General features: G+C 45.8%; 1 protein-coding gene across 1 annotated transcript in view; it reads left to right on the top strand.

Moving 5' to 3' along the window:
• Window positions 1-253: 253 nt before the first annotated feature.
• DNAJB14 (DnaJ heat shock protein family (Hsp40) member B14) overlaps window positions 254-15,976 on the top strand; it is a 60,071-nt gene continuing 44,348 nt past the window's right edge. The window contains exon 1 of the mRNA XM_082243199.1: window positions 254-401. Within this exon, the coding sequence (XP_082099325.1) occupies window positions 269-401 (133 nt within the window). The 5' untranslated portion in view covers window positions 254-268. The remainder of the gene's footprint in view (window positions 402-15,976) is intronic.

The raw sequence follows: 15,976 nt of genomic DNA, 5'->3' as shown, positions 1-15,976 counted from the left end.
TATTTTTGGGTATACAAAGATGGCGGTGGAAGGTCTTTCTTTAAGGGGGGGTCCCCGTATACATTATCCCTGGGTATACAAAGATGGCGGCGTCAAGTTTTGTTCGGTATACATTAGCGCTGGGTGTACAAAGATGGCGGAATGCCGAAGGTTTTTTTTTTTTCTTGAAAGGAGGGGCCGGTATACGTTAGCCCTCCCCTCTGTCGCTGTGTGCTGTCACTGTATGAGCTCAGTGCCGGGGCTGGAGGGGTAGAGGAGCCCCGGGATCATGGAGAGTAATAAGGATGAGGCCAATCGGTGTTTACTGATCGCCAAGACTGCGCTACTGACTGGGCACCCGGAGAAGGCCCGAAAATTCCTGAGTAAAGCTGAGAAGCTGTATCCCAGCCCAGAGGCCCGGGGTGAGTCGGGGACACAGGGGCCCTTGTGTGTTCATACTGGTTACAGGAAAGTGTGTGATAGGGCAGAGGCTGTGCACTGCTTCCTGATGGCAGCCCTGTCATGGCTCATCAATGGCCTCTACCTTCATATACTACATGGATAATACAATGTATTCCTGTCATTCTAAAGGAGTAGTGTGGCCTTCCTTCTCACAGCCATTACAATAAAGCCAACCTTCATTTCTCACCCACCAAACCTAAAATGGCCAACAATTTCTTTCTTTAGTGGCACATTGGTCCAGCTTGCCCAGGTAAGACTGATGTCACCCTGCTCTAGGGTTGCCACCTCATCCCTTTAATCCAAGACACAGGTTCTGAGGCTAATATAATGCACATACGGCACCAAGTGAGTTTAATTACCACCTTAATCAGCCACAGAACCTGTGTGCCCTGGCTTAAAGGGATGAGGTGGCAATCCTACCCTGCTATCCACGTCCGATTTCCCCGGAGGCATCAGAGGCCTAGACACAACGCTGGAGGAAGACCTTGCTGTGAATCTATGAACTTAGTGTTACTAAACCCAGGACGCTATATCTGATCTCCCACAGTACACACAACATGGAAATGTAATTATTTTAGTAAATATAAAGTGTTAAATACCTTTTCTCATCAGCAGTTTTGCGACTTCTATCAGTGTCTGGTTAAAGCTTGTAGGAGGAGTTTTCATTCTCCTCTGACTGTCCGATGAGACTGCAGATCCCCTGACATTCTGTCTGGACGGTGCTGATTAGCCCTGTGCTGATCACATGCAGAGAAAGCAGAAGAGGAAAAACGTCACTAAGCATAGTAGGACAGGTAGATTTTAATTGCACTCCTAATCAGGGCTACTCACATAAATGGGTTAAAATCAGGCTAATTAATGGTGAGAGGTCCAGCACGCTGTGGGAAGTATCCGCTGGTAGCGCTCTGGGGGACACTGTGGAGACCCAGAAGATGAAAAGGAAGTCGGCTGTGTTGTTTCTGCCGCATTGGAACGCAGCATGATCCACAGGGCAGCGTTAGGCGTGTACACGTCGCAGGACCCAGAATGCCCCTGAGTCCTGTGACATCTGCATGCCTAATGCTGCCCTGCAGTCCACGCTGCGTTCCACCTCAGCGGGAGAAGCCACACAACAGACTTTCCTCTTCTTCTCCTGGGTCTCCATGGCGTTCCCCAGAGTGCTACCAGCGGATACTTCCCATGGCGTCCTGGAACTCTCACCATTAATTAGCCTGATTTTAGCCCATTTATATGAGTAGTCCTGATAAAGGGTGCAATAAAAATCTACCTGTCCTACTACGCTTAGTGGCACTTTTCCTCTTTTGCTTCCTTCCCATTGTTCTCCAGAGCCAGCTAAAGCTCACGGTTTAGCTTGCCCAAGTGTTGGGCTATTATGTACAACTCAATAACTTTATCAGATGGAGACACATTGCCTTTCACGTTCTATCCTCCCCGTGCTGATCACATGCACCCTCCTGAGAAAAAAAAAAAAAACTCTCTAGCAATACACACCAAACAGAGCATGTATAGAGTGACTCCAAGGGCTCTGTCTTGTCAGGAGATGGATTGGTGACAGTGGAGGGGAGGATTAGAGAAGACAGGATCAAACAGCCTTTTTACACAATGTGCAGGATTAACCCCTTAGATTCCACAGTAAGTATAACAAGTAGCGATGCACCGAAATTTCGGCCACCAAAATTTTCGGCCGAAAATGGGCTTATTCCATTTCGGCCGAAAATGGATTAAATATGCCGATACTAAAGATGGCTGCCGCGGGTGCAGCGCGGGTTTAAAAAAACTGACACACTGGGCGGGTAGGGTGGGCGAGCGGCTGCTAATAGCTATAACTATGTGAGTGCTTCACTTCCCTGTCAGCGGAGATACATGCCTGACAGGGAAGTGAAGTGAAGCACTCACATAGTTACAGCTATTAGTGGCCGCTCGCCCGCCCGCCCGGTGTGTTAGTTCATTCATGCACAGATCGCAGTAGTAGTGACATCACCGGGAGGCGGGCTGCCGGCCAGAGGCAGGTTTTTTGAAAGGAAGGACACAGGAGGAGCCGAGTGAAAGTAAGGAGATTGCATTGGGATGGTGAGGGACGCTTAGGGGGGACGCTGAGGTGAGCTTACCAATGATATTTGTATTATGCAGCATGAGGGGTTAATGTAATGTCACTGATGAATGGCAGTTAATTAACTCCTTTGTGCTGCATTAGTGCAATCATTATCAGTGCAACCAGTGTTAATTAACACTGATACTGGTTGCACTAATGCAGCACAAAGGGGTTAATTAACTGCCACTGGTCGGTCACTAATGCATCAGTGACCAGCAGTGACAATACATTAACCCCCTCATGCTGCATAATACTAATACCATTGGTAATTAAATTAACCACTATACTGTGACAGGGTGGCAGCTACAAGTGTACGCCTGCCTGTTTTTGGTGTATGCCACTGTTCTATCTATTTTAAAATTATTTGGGGGAAAAAAAGTCATTTTCGGTTTCGGCCAAGGGCATCCTGCAATTTCGGTTTCGGCCCAGAATTTTCATTACGGTGCATCCCTAATAACAAGCATGCTTGACTGCATTTACTGTTTTGGGTTTAGGCCCCTTTCGCAGTTGTGTGACTTGTCCTGCTACTTAGGACTGCAAAGTCACATGACAAGTCGTACTCCATGATTTCCAATTAGTACCGTTCATATCTGTGCGACTTCTAGTAGTCCCTGCACTACTTTTGGTCCTTTGATGTGTTTTGAGGTCCAGAGACCTTAAGATTACACAGGTATTGCTTCAAGTCCAGGCATCGCATACTAGCTCATTATGAAATACTTACCTTAGAACGAATACTTACCTTAGAACGAAGCCCAGCAGTGCCGCACGCTCACCTCACTCACGGGTGACATGTTCGGTCGCCCTTCTTCTGGGATCGCGGCATCAGGCCATCTGATTGGCTGGAGCCACGATGATGTCACTCCTGCGCATGAGCCGACGGTCATGGCACAGGGCTCTGAAAGAAAGGCACGAGCGGCCGTTCCCTCAGAGCGCATGTGCCAGTGATGTCGCTGGCTGCATGTAAGGTAAATATCTCCTAATCGGTACAAGTTTAGGAGATATTTACAGTACCTATAGGTAGGCTTATCATAGGCTTACCTATAGGTACAAATTGCAAAGGAGGGTTTACTTTCTCTTTAAGGGTTTTTAAACCTGTTTAACACCAAAACATGAAAAAGCCTGTTCATAATATCTTCTTCTACTTGCAGCTATATCTGGTCTTGTTCAGGTTAAAATGACATGAACATGTTACAAGTATGTGCAGTATGTTTATATGTAAACTGTCTGACGTTTCAGCTATGCAAGTTCATGATAGGTCAGACTGGCCAAGGCAGTCATTGCAGTGTGTGCTGACTTGAATCTCCCATTTAAATTAGTAATGTGCAGCCTTCATTAACTGATTAACACTTTGCTGAGACATGATCTAAGGTTTTCTGTGGATTGAGATCAAGTGTTTGATCACGCTCCTTACATTTTCTTGTGTAGTTGGAATCTGCAGTACTGTAGTTGCATGTTTTGCGGTAGACTAGTGTTCATAATTTTGGCTAGGCTATCACATGAAAGGATATGAACATACAGTGGGTACGGAAAGTATTCAGACCCCCTTACATTTTTCACTCTGTTATATTGCAGCCATTTGCTAAAATCATTTAAGTTCATTCTTCTTCCTCATGAATGTACACATAGCACCCCATACTGACAGAAAAACACAGAATTGTTGACATTGTTGTAGATTTATTAAAAAAGAAAAACTGAAATATCACATGGTCCTAAGTATTCAGACCCTTTGCTCAGTATTTAGTAGAAGCCCCCTTTTGATCTAATACAGCCAGGAGTCTTTTTGGGAAAGATGCAACAAGTCTTTCACACCTGGATTTGGAGATCCTCTGCCATTCCTCCTTGCAGATCCTCTCCAGTTCTGTCAGGTTGGATGGTAAACGTTGGTGGACAGCCATTTTTAGGTCTCTCCAGAGATGCTCAATTGGGTTTAAGTCAGGGCTCTGGCTGGGCCATTCAAGAACAGTCACGGAGTTGTTGTGAAGCCACTCCTTCGTTATTTTAGCTGTGTGCTTAGGGTCATTGTCTTGTTGGAAGGTAAACCTTCGGCCCAGTCTGAGGTCCAGAGCACTCTGGAGAAGGTTTTTGTCCAGGATATCCCTGTACTTGGCCGCATTCATCTTTCCCTCGATTGCAACCAGTCGTCCTGTCCCTGCAGCTGAAAAACACCCCCACAGCATGATGCTGCCACCACCATGCTTCACTGTTGGGACTGTATTGGACAGGTGATGAGCAGTGCCTGGTTTTCGCCACACATACCGCTTAGAATTAAGGCCAAAAAGTTCTATTTTGGTCTCATCAGACCAGAGAATCTTATTTCTCACCATCTTGGAGTCCTTCAGGTGTTTTTTTAGCAAACTCCATGCGGGCTTTCATGTGTCTTACACTGAGGAGAGGCTTCCGTCGGGCCACTCTGCCATAAAGCCCCGACTGGTGGAGGGCTGCAGTGATGGTTGACTTTCTACAACTTTCTCCCATCTCCTGACTGCATCTCTGGAGCTCAGCCACAGTGATCTTTGGGTTCTTCTTTACCTCTCTCACCAAGGCTCTTCTCCCCTGATAGCTCAGTTTGGCCGGACGGCCAGCTCTAGGAAGGGTTCTGGTCGTCCCAAACGTCTTCCATTTGAGGATTATGGAGGCCACTGTGCTCCTAGGAACCTTAAGTGCAGCAGAAATCTTTTTATAACCTTGGCCAGATCTGTGCCTTGCCACAATTCTGTCTCTGAGTTCTTCAGGCAGTTCCTTTGACCTCATGATTCTCATTTGCTCTGACATGCATTGTGATCTGGAAGGTCTTATATAGACAGGTGTGTGGCTTTCCTAATCAAGTCCAATCAGTATAATCAAACACAGCTGGACTCAAATGAAGGTGTAGAACTATCTCAAGGATGATCAGAAGAAATGGAAAGCACCTGAGTTAAATATATGAGTGTCACAGCAAAGGGTCTGAATACTTAGGACCATGTGATATTTCAGTTTTTTTTTTTAATAAATCTGCAACAATGTCAACAATTCTGTGTTTTTCCGGCAGTATGGGCTGCTATGTGTACATTCATGAGGAAGAAGAATGAACTTAAATGATTTTAGCAAATGGCTGCAATATAACAAAGAGTGAAAAATTTAAGGGGGTCTGAATACTTTCCGTACCCACTGTATAGTTCCATGTCTGTTTGGTTCTGTGGTAATTGTTTGGCAGCTATTGCCTCCTACTTAAAGCCCAACTCAAGGCAAAAAAAAATGTTTTTCCACATGCAGTGGGGCTGTGCTCGTCAACTGCTTGTTTTGCCTAGGGGTGAGCAGAAATCTTATACTCGCTCGATCCTTCGATCCTCCTAAAAACAGCGCTCCCCCGCGGTCCAACGGTGGATTGTTCCTGGTCTATGGCACCTGCTCTGGACAGAATGACGTCAGGAACAGTTCACTGCACAAGACCGCTAGACCAGAGGGGCTGGGGTGGGGCAGGAGTCAACGGGATCAGGTTAGTATATCTTGGTTCTCTCCGTTAGTAGTTAACCCATGCAGTGCATGCACAGCCCCACTGCATGGGTAAAGTTTTTTTTTTTTTTTTTTTCTTTTTTTCCCGGAGTTATGCTTTAAGTTTAAAAGTAAGATAGTGTTACTGAATCCTTGTTTTTTCTACAGATTATGTGCATAATTTAATGGCCATATTTGTTGAAGTGGTATTCCATGTAAAGATATATTTTTTTAATAGTATTATGCCCCATACACACCTGCAGATTATCTGCAGACTTTTGTCTGCAGACTTACCTTTTCTATGTAGTGCAAGGGCCTGCCGGATTACATACAAATTGAAAGTGTTTAGGTTTGACCTCATATTATATGGTTTTGGTAAGTCTGCAGATAATCTGCACGTGTGTATGGGGCATAAGAAAGGAAGGGATGCTGTAGCAGATTTTTACTGATGGCCCTGGGTGGTCACTGAAACAGGAAATGAGGGGAAATTTTCAATTTTCCCAAGAGTACAGTGTCATCTGTGGAAACCCAAGATTCAGCCTCTCCACTTTTTATCATTGACTAAAAGAAAGTTTGGGCTGAATTTTAAAGTGATTGTAAAGGCAAAAGGTTTTTTACGCCCGCCCGCCCCCCCCAAAAAAAAAAAAAAGTCCAGCGCTGTGCCTGGCTGCAGCCCTGCTCATCCCTCTTCCTGCTCTTATAGTCTACAGCAGTGGTCCTCAACTCCGGTCCTCAGGGCCCACTAATAGGCCCGATCTTAAGTATTACCTTGGGGAAATGCAGACTAGAGTACTGCAATCACTGAGCAGCAAATTATATCACCTGTGATGTATTTCAGTTATCTTGCAAACCTGGCCTGTTAGTGGGCCCTGTAGGCCAGGGTTGAGGACCACTGGACTACATTGATGGAACAACTTCACAGTTGCCTTAGGGCTCTTTCACACAGGTGGACCGTTCAGATCCGCCTGTCCGTTTTTTTGGCGGATCTGAACGGTCCCCCCATGCTTCCCTGTGGGGCATCGGATGTCAGCGGAGACATGTCCGCTGACATCCGATCCGTCAAATCTGGACGGATGGAAACCCTTTTTTCCATCCGTCCAGCGGATCGGATCAGATGAGAATGGACCGACGGTCCGTTCCCATCCGATTTCCCCCATAGAGATGCATGGGGAACTGACAGCTGTGTCTCTGCACACAGCGCGGAGACACAGCTGTCATCCTCCTGCTCAGCGGGGGATCAGCGGATCGATCCCCCGCTGAGAAACAGACTCCGTCCAACGGACGGAGTGTGTGAAAGGGGCCTTAGGGCAAAGGTCTTCTTTAAGTAATCAACTAACTTAACCCTTTCACTGCTGAAGCCATTTTTGCATTTTTTTTCTGCACGTTTTTAAAAATTTATTTTAGGCCTGAAGAATATACATGCCCAAACATTATATATTTTGGTAAAAGCAGACACCCTAGAGAAATAAATGGTTGTAGTTCCAGTTTTTTATGTCATGCTGTATTACTGCAAAGGTCTAGGAAATGGAAAATTTCATAAAAGACACTAGATTGACTTTCTGGGAAACCAACACAAACTACCCACATTTTTAGTAAAATCTAAAAGACGAGGTTGCACCGAGTAAATAGATACCCAACATGTCAAACCGCGTCAAAATCCCTCTATAGGTATCAATTTAGTGTTTATGGAGGAGGACTTGTGCTATAACTATTGCTCTCACTCTGGTATGTGCAGCGATGTGTATCACAGTCAACGTTTTCATGGGTAGGCGCCCCTGACACATGCGTTTACATATAAAAAATATAATTTTTTTTAAGGTTGTTTTTTTAAAGGGTTGAATACTTGCAGCAGCTGCGAGCGGAGATGCTGAAGCTTGTTAACTGTTATGGTGCCCCCATAGACAGGAGTCTAAGTACCAGTTGGTCTTCACCAGAGCTCCTGGTGGTGGAGATGGGCCACAAACCCTAGTGATCCCCAGTTTTCTTTTACTGCAAACTAGCACCAGGTCGCAGCTGTCTGACTCGCCCCACTAAGGGGTTGCTAAGACAGATGGGTGCAGAGACTTTTCACAATAGACAAAGAGTAGTTGTGTGCAGGCAGAGGTCATGGCAGGTAGCAAACGAGTATCCTTTCAAAAGTTTTTTTGGTTTTAACTTGGTATTAGTATGATTATTTTTACTATGTTGTTTTTTTTACCTTGTAATGATAGGCTTACATCTTGTGGCTGTAGTTTAGTTTCATTGCTGATTAGTTATCCTGTCTGTGGACCAATGTCCTTGTGTTTCTGCACCTAGCTTGTCACTATGCGCAAAGGGGATGGGTGAGTTCCTGTTATGGGTCACACAGCATCTAATGAATGCTTCCTCACCCTTTCTGTGTTTCATAACATTATCACTGCAACACTCCATGAGTGAGCTCTCTGTGTATCTGTGAATGCTTTGCAGTTTGTGGCCATGTCTGATCTAATTTACTGTTTAGCTGTCACCTGCACCAATACTAAACTGAGAGATCCAGGACTTGTGGGATATGTTGTTTCTTCACAAGAATTGTCAAGTCCTACATTACAGACAGAGGTCATGCATTTACCTGTGCAATGCCATATTTCGTACCTTTGTTTCAACACAAACTGAAACTGTTGATACAGGAATGTGGACCTGTGTAGTGTCTGTATTTATACCATATCCGCAGCTTTTGTTTTTTTGTAAAAAGTGGTTAGTCTCTCTTCAATCAGTGATCTGGTATTGGTAAACCTAAAATTGTTGCTGCAAATCATCATTAGAGGTTGTAAACCTGGGGGGAAAAAAAACCCCTGTAAGACAAAGGCATAATGAGCTAGTATGAATCGCACTAGCTCATTATGAAAGCCTTACCCTAGAACAGGGGTCTTCAAACTAGTTGTTCAGGAACTACAATTCCCGTCATGTCTGGGCATGTCAGAGTTTTACAATGCCTCATGGGATGTGTAGTTCCGCAACAGCTGGAGGGCCGTAGTTTGAGGATCCCTGCCCTAGAACAAAGCTGTCTGTGATCCCTGCACACCGCTGAGACGGCTGACATCTTCCCTGGTGTTTCTTCCAGGTTCGCTGAGTGGGAGTCGCCTGTTTGCCACACGGGCTCTGAATGTCCGGCACGGTAAGCTGGACCTTCGAAGCGCATGCGCTGATGACGTCATCGGCTGTATGCACTCTGAATATTTCTTAAACTTAGGAGATATTCACAGTCCCTACAGATGAGCCTTATTATAGGCTTACCTGAAGGTACAAGAAAAAAGAGAGTTCACTTCCTCTTTAATCTTTCCTCTGCTTTAAAGTGGTTTTAAAGGCAGAAGGTTTTTTCTATCTTAATGCAGTCTGTGCAATAAAAAGAAAAAAACCTGTGGGCAGCAGCCCCCCTTATACATACTTGAGCACCATCTCAATCCAGCGATGTGCAGGACCGCCTCAGCTGTCCAGAACTCTCCCTCCCTATTGGCTGAGGCAGCAGCGGGCACCATTGGCTCCTGCTACTGTCAATCAGTCAGTGAGCCAATGAGGAGGAGGAGGAGGGGGGGGGGCTCGCGGCTCCATGTCTGAATTGACACAGAGCAGCGGCTCGGGCACACCCGCGATCGCTCCCTGCTGAGAGAGAATGACGGTCTGCTGTAAACATCTCTGATCATTTCACCAGCTCATCCCCCATACAGTTAAACGCCCCCTAGGCTCACACTTAACCCTTTGATCACCCCTAGGTTATCCCCTTCCCTGCCAGTGTCATTATTACAGTAACAGTGCATATTTTTAGCACTGATTACTAGGGATGCACCGAATGTTCGGCGGCCGAACATTGTTCGGCCGAAAATAGAAAAAATAGCACTTTCGGTGTTCGGCCGAATAAGTCAAAAGGCCGAATAATTTTGTGCCGAATAATAGGGCTGAACGATAGTCGATATGATATCGACTATCGTTCTGTGGCCGTAGGCGATATTCATATCGCCGAGGTCACGATATTTACAGGGGGAAGGGACTCGGAGGACAGGAGGACTCACAGACTTCCGTGAAGCCGGGACACTTCAGCGGTGAGCATACATTACATTACTCACTCGTGCACTGCAGCCCGCCCCACACATTCAGTGAGTCTTACTCTCCTCCCTAGTTTTTTCAATGGCACATTCAGGAAGCCAATCACGCCGTGATTAGCTGCACAGCGAACCAATCACGCGTGCCTGCACACCTGATTGGTTCCGCTGTGCCGCTACTCACGGCGTGATTGGCTTCCTGAATGTGCCATTGAAAAAACTAGGGAGGAGAGTAAGACTCACTGAATGTGTGGGGCGGGCTGCAGTGCACGAGTGAGTAATGTATGTATGCGGCTGTGCTCCTTTCCAGGCTCCTACTAGTCCACCTCCAGCCTCCTACTACCACCACTATGAGAGACTGTATAATCTGTTCGAGTCCACACTGACACTGACTGACTGTCACGGAGTAATTTGATGTTACCACATTAACCCTGACCTGCCCAGTGCCCTGTATCTGCAATTAAAATTTACAAGGCTGCCTGCATGCTTCCTGATTTCCATTCCCAGCATCCTTCCCAATCCCTACAGTGTCACTAACATTAACCCTATGGTACAAGGCTGCAGTGTGCACTGAATCCCATTCCCTACAGTAACATTTAGGGAGAGAGAGAGACATGAGAGGACGAGAGAGAGAGAGGACGAGAGAGAGAGGGAGACATGAGAGGACAAGAGAGAGAGACATGAGAGGACAAGAGAGAGAGAGAGAGACACTAGAGGACAAGAGAGGACAAAAAATTGGCACAATAAATGGAAAAAATGTGAAACACCGCGTTCGGTATTCGGCCAAACATTTTATTATTCGGCTTCGGCCAAGAATTTCATTTCGGTGCATCCCTACTGATTACTGTAGTAATGTATAAACAAGAAAAGAGAAAATATTGCGCTAACCGTAAAGGAGCTGCTACACAAAACAACTGACAAAAAATTGTGATACAGAGAAAATCCAAAAAAGTGCAGCGCTAGTGAACATTAAAATGTGAATACAATGAAGAAACCAGATGAAAGTGAATAATTCTAAATTTATATTAATCAATAATGGTGAGTCCAAATAATATAGTCCAAAATGTGTTAAGATAAACATGAAAACAACGATCCCAAGTGTATATGTGACATGGCTGTCCAATACGGTGATGATCAAATGCTCAATGGATCCCAACACCAAAAAATGGAGATGTATTATGCTCACCAGAACGGTAGGACTCAGAGTGCCATATAGCACTTGTGTCGAACCAGCTTGTTAAATTGTGGATAGATGATCCGAAAGGGTAGGCAAACAACGGATGTTCAGGTGAAGATTTTGTAGCAGATGTAACTTCACACCAAAACCTCCCATTCAGCCAGACAATCCTCCACTGAAGGGTGTGACTGGATCCTTGGTGCCCAACCTGCAGACACATGTGGCCCTTTGGCCTGTGATGAGGGGCCCTTTGCAGGCCCTAGCAGTCAGTAGCGGTGGTATTAGTCTCACACAGGACGCAGTGATGTCACTCACACTTCTATCTGTATAAAGGTGGGAGGGGTTGGTCATCAGATTCTGGTAAAGTAACGCAGTGCTGAATCTCAAAAAATGGCCTGGTCGTTAAGGAGGCAAATTCCACTGTTCCCAAAGTTTGTTTGGCTGTACATCTCCTATGGATCACAGGAGTGCAGTTCGTTTTGAACTCTGTGACCCATTTTCGCCAGAAAGCGGGCTGAAGTCTGCTCTCTGCAGATGTCGGTCCAGGCACCGTGTCATTGCGACCATGGAGTCGGGATCGGCCAGGTGCCTGGACTGACACCCGGCACAGACTCTTGGCTAGCCGCTAAGAGCCTGAGCCGGCCGCTCCCTGGCCCTCCACAGCCCTGCGCTCCAGTGAGTGAGGAGGGGGCAGAGCGGAGAGTTGTTGACTGACAGGCAGCAGCTTTTTGCTCAGTAGCTGTCAGAACTGAGCAATCGGTGGTGTTCGATTGCTCGGTTCTCAGTGTAAAGGCGCTGGGGGGCAGATGCAGCTTCGGAACGATGTTGCATCCACCTAGGCTGATTGAAATGTGCAATAACCCCATACTTCTCATTTTAAGGGCTCTTTCACATAGGAATATTGATCCATACACACCATTGGGGCAAGGTGCATAGGTGTTCTCTGCAGACCTGTGCAGGAAGCATGTTGAAATCAATGACAGGCCGCTGGCTGCATAGATCTCCATGCACCTACTGTTATGCTTGTTTATAGGATAGTATGTGCTGTGTCCAAGACAGCATGTCAGTCACAAAGGGGTTGATTTACTAAAAATAGAGTGCAAAATCTGGTGCAGCTCTGCATAGAAACCAATCGGCTTCCGGGTTTTTTTTTTTTTTTTTTTGTCAAAGCTTAATTGAACAAGCTGAAGTTAGAAGCTGTTTGGCCAGAATGCACTGCTGCACCAGATTTTGCGCTCTCCAGTTTTGCTAAATCAACCCCAAAGTAAGCAGTCATTATCCTAAGCTCTCTATAATAAAAAAAAAAATGTATCAACTATAAATGCTTGCATGCACTTGGGGTGATCTACAACTAATGTTGACCAAACCTTTGATCAGAACATGCAGTGTTCTCCCAGGAATGTTTTCCAGCCGGGTGGGATGAAAGAATAGCTAGGTTGTCTGTTTTAAAGAAAACTAAAGGAGGCAGTGCAGTGTCAAATCTCTGTTAATAAAAACCTTGCTAAACTCAAAATGGTGTTTACAATTAATGCCAAATACTGTGTTTTGATTGTATTTTTTTGCACAGTGTTTTTTACAATCTTTTCAAAGGGTCCTTTCACACAGGCTTTCTGCCCAGCGGACTCCGTTTTTGCTCATCGGGGATCAATCCGCCGATCCCCGCTGAGCAGGAGGATGACAGGTCCATCTCTGCTTACTTTGCAGAGACAGACCTGTCAGATCCCCACTCTCCTCTATGGGAGATCAGATGAAAACGGACTGCCTGGAAAATAGGGTTTCCACCCGTCTGGATTTCACACACCACATTGGATCGGAGAGCAGCGGGTGTCAGCGGAGATGTCACTGCTGACATCCGCTGCTCCATAGAGGTACATGGAGTATCTGATCAGATCCGCCTGAAAAACTTGACAGACGGACCTAATCGGAAAGCCCGTGTGAAAGGAGCCTTAAGGCCCCTTTCACATGACCGGAATGATCCGTTTTTCAGGCAGACCTGATCTCTCATTCTCCTCTATGGGGAGGTGGATGTCAGTGGACATGTCTGCTGACATACCCATCTGGCATCTGATCCAACAAGACCCGCTGAAAACAGATGGATGGTGATATGTTCGCTATCCGTCCAGCGGGTCGGACGAAAATAGACAAGCTGTCCGTTTTTCATCTGATCTCCCCCAGAAAGCCTCCTTCAGTGGGGCACAGTGAGCGAAGATGGACCCATCATCTGCCTGCTCAGCTGGAATCAACAGGGCAATCCCTGCTGAGCTAATGGAATCCATGAGCTTTGGCTGTACTTTTCTTTTAAGCTTCCATTCACATTATAATGGGTTGGGGCATGCTGCATTAGGCAGCCCATTCATGCCATCATATATGTTAAGGTGTGCTGCATTCGGCAGTCCATTCATTTACAATAATGCACCTGATTGCAAAAAGAAGTCCTTTGATTCTATAAGCACACCACAGTGTAGAGCATATGCATCTGTGTGTTGCAGTGCCGGTTCACACTGAAGCGATGTCAGACACTGCATGTGATTCGCACCGCACTGCTGTGAAAATCGCATGCGATGCCTGTGCGATGCAGACTCAGCCATACAGATTGTATGGCTGAATTCACATTGCATTTGGACCAAACTTGTGCAGGACCCTTTTTTTTGGTCCGTGCCTTAATCGGATCGCATGACTGTTCACACCCATGTGATTCGATTCCCGTACGAATTGACAGTTCGCACTGTGATATGCAAGCTAATCTGGGGGTGTCATTAACTTTGTATTGGCACTTCCAGCAGTTTGCATATTGCAGTGTGAACTGCCTGAGAGTCGGGTACAGTGGATTTGCAGGGTTCCAGCATCGCACCAGTGTGACCTGGCCCTAACGGGGGTTTGTTGCAGTACATGGTAGGTGTTTTAAGGTGCAATTTAACTTTGAATGACAATGCACTGTAAGTCACATTTACTGTGCGTTGCAGTAACATGTGCTCTAAGACGTTGTATGACTTGCGCTATGGTGTTAACTAGCTTTAACTGTTCATTCCACTGTACAGTAAGCCCCTCCCCATTTTTGTGCTTTCCCCTGTACAATATGCGCAGCCCCCCCCCCCCCATGCTCTTTTCATACAAGCAGGCCAATGGGGTCCACCTGTCCGTTTCGATCCTTCATTGCCCTCAATGGAGCGGCAGATGTCAACGGACAGGTGTCTGTTGACTCCTACCAACATCCGATTCAATCCTGTCCGCTAAAAACAGACAAATGGGCATCCATTCCCCATCTGTCTGGTGGATGAGATGACAGTTGGATGGAAACGGACAGGTGGTCTGTTTCCATCTGACCGCCCCATAGAGAACAGTGGGCTGATACAAAGCGGAAAAGGACCTGACATTCGCCTGCTCAGCAGGGATCAGTGGACAGATTGCCCACTGAGCAGGCAGATCCACTGCTGGAGTCTAGCCCATGTGAAAAGGGCCTTATGCCCCATACACACGTGCAGATTATCTGCAGACTTTTGTCTGCAGACTTACCAAAACCATATAATATGAGGTCAAACCTAAACACTTTCAATTTGTATGCAATCCGGCAGGCCCTTGCACTACATAGAAAAGGTAAGTCTGCAGACAAAAGTCTGCAGATAATCTGCACGTGTGTATGGGGCATTAGGCTGTCCATAAAGGAGTCTGATTTTTCCTTTAACCAGCAAGCTGAACCAAAAAAGTGACCCAATTTCCCCCACCCACACATTTTGACGTGGATGGGGGAAATACTCCCTGTGTGTCTTTGCATTGTGACAGCAGTGAGACTTCCTCACCATTAGAATACACAGATCAGCACTGCAATTTTTAGTCTATGGCACTGATCGAACAGAAATTTTCCAACAAGGTGGTTGAACAGAAGTTGATCAGTACATGGATTAAAATTTATCAGGTCCCTACAGAACTGGCTGAATTCTGACCCCTGTATGGCCAGCTTTACACATGGATGTGGTCTTCTCTGTTTATGCAGAGCACACACCCTAAAATTGTCCCTAACACAGCGCTAAAGCTTAGGACACCATTTCCTTGTTGGGACCCTTTGGGTCCTTGCTGTTGAAATATGACTTCTTCCTTGTATGTCTGCTGTCAGAGTTCGTCCCCCTGAGGAAATGAGTAATAAACCATGGTGGGCAGCTGCTGAAAACAGCCGGGAGAATAGTGTGTGGAATCTTGTAACTCATACAGTAAGCACTGCAAGGTACCCATGCTAAGAAACTAACAATGATCACCAAGCTCTGGTACACATTTTAACGTAGAACTATAGGCAAAAAAATGTTTGGTCAGTTTTTTTTTTCGCCATCCGCGTCTCAATGCAGAGATTTACCTTCACTTCCTGATCCATTGCCAAACAGGAAGTGAGAGGAAATCCCTGAAAATTAGGGGAGTTCCTAGGGGGGCCCAGGTCACCATGAACTAGTGTCCTCATTAAAAGTTGTCCCCTTTATTTTTTGTTTCTGGGAACAACCCAAAATATGGGATTTTCTTTACTTTCAATGATAACGGTAAACAACCCAAAATATGGGATTTTCTTTACTTTCAATGATAACGGTAAACAACCCAAAATATGGGATTTTCTTTACTTTCAATGATAACGGTAAACAACCCAAAATATGGGATTTTCTTTACTTTCAATGATAACGGTAAACGGACAAATAGAGAGAATGAATTTCCTTAACGGGGACACAGACAGCAATAAAAACTGGCAGGTGTTCTAATCCT

The sequence above is a fragment of the Pelophylax lessonae genome (genome assembly GCF_965119305.1).
Source record: "Pelophylax lessonae genome assembly, chromosome: 1".
Taxonomy (NCBI): domain Eukaryota; kingdom Metazoa; phylum Chordata; class Amphibia; order Anura; family Ranidae; genus Pelophylax; species Pelophylax lessonae.
Note: the sequence above shows the minus strand (reverse complement) of the source record. Positions and strands in the feature narration are given on the sequence as shown.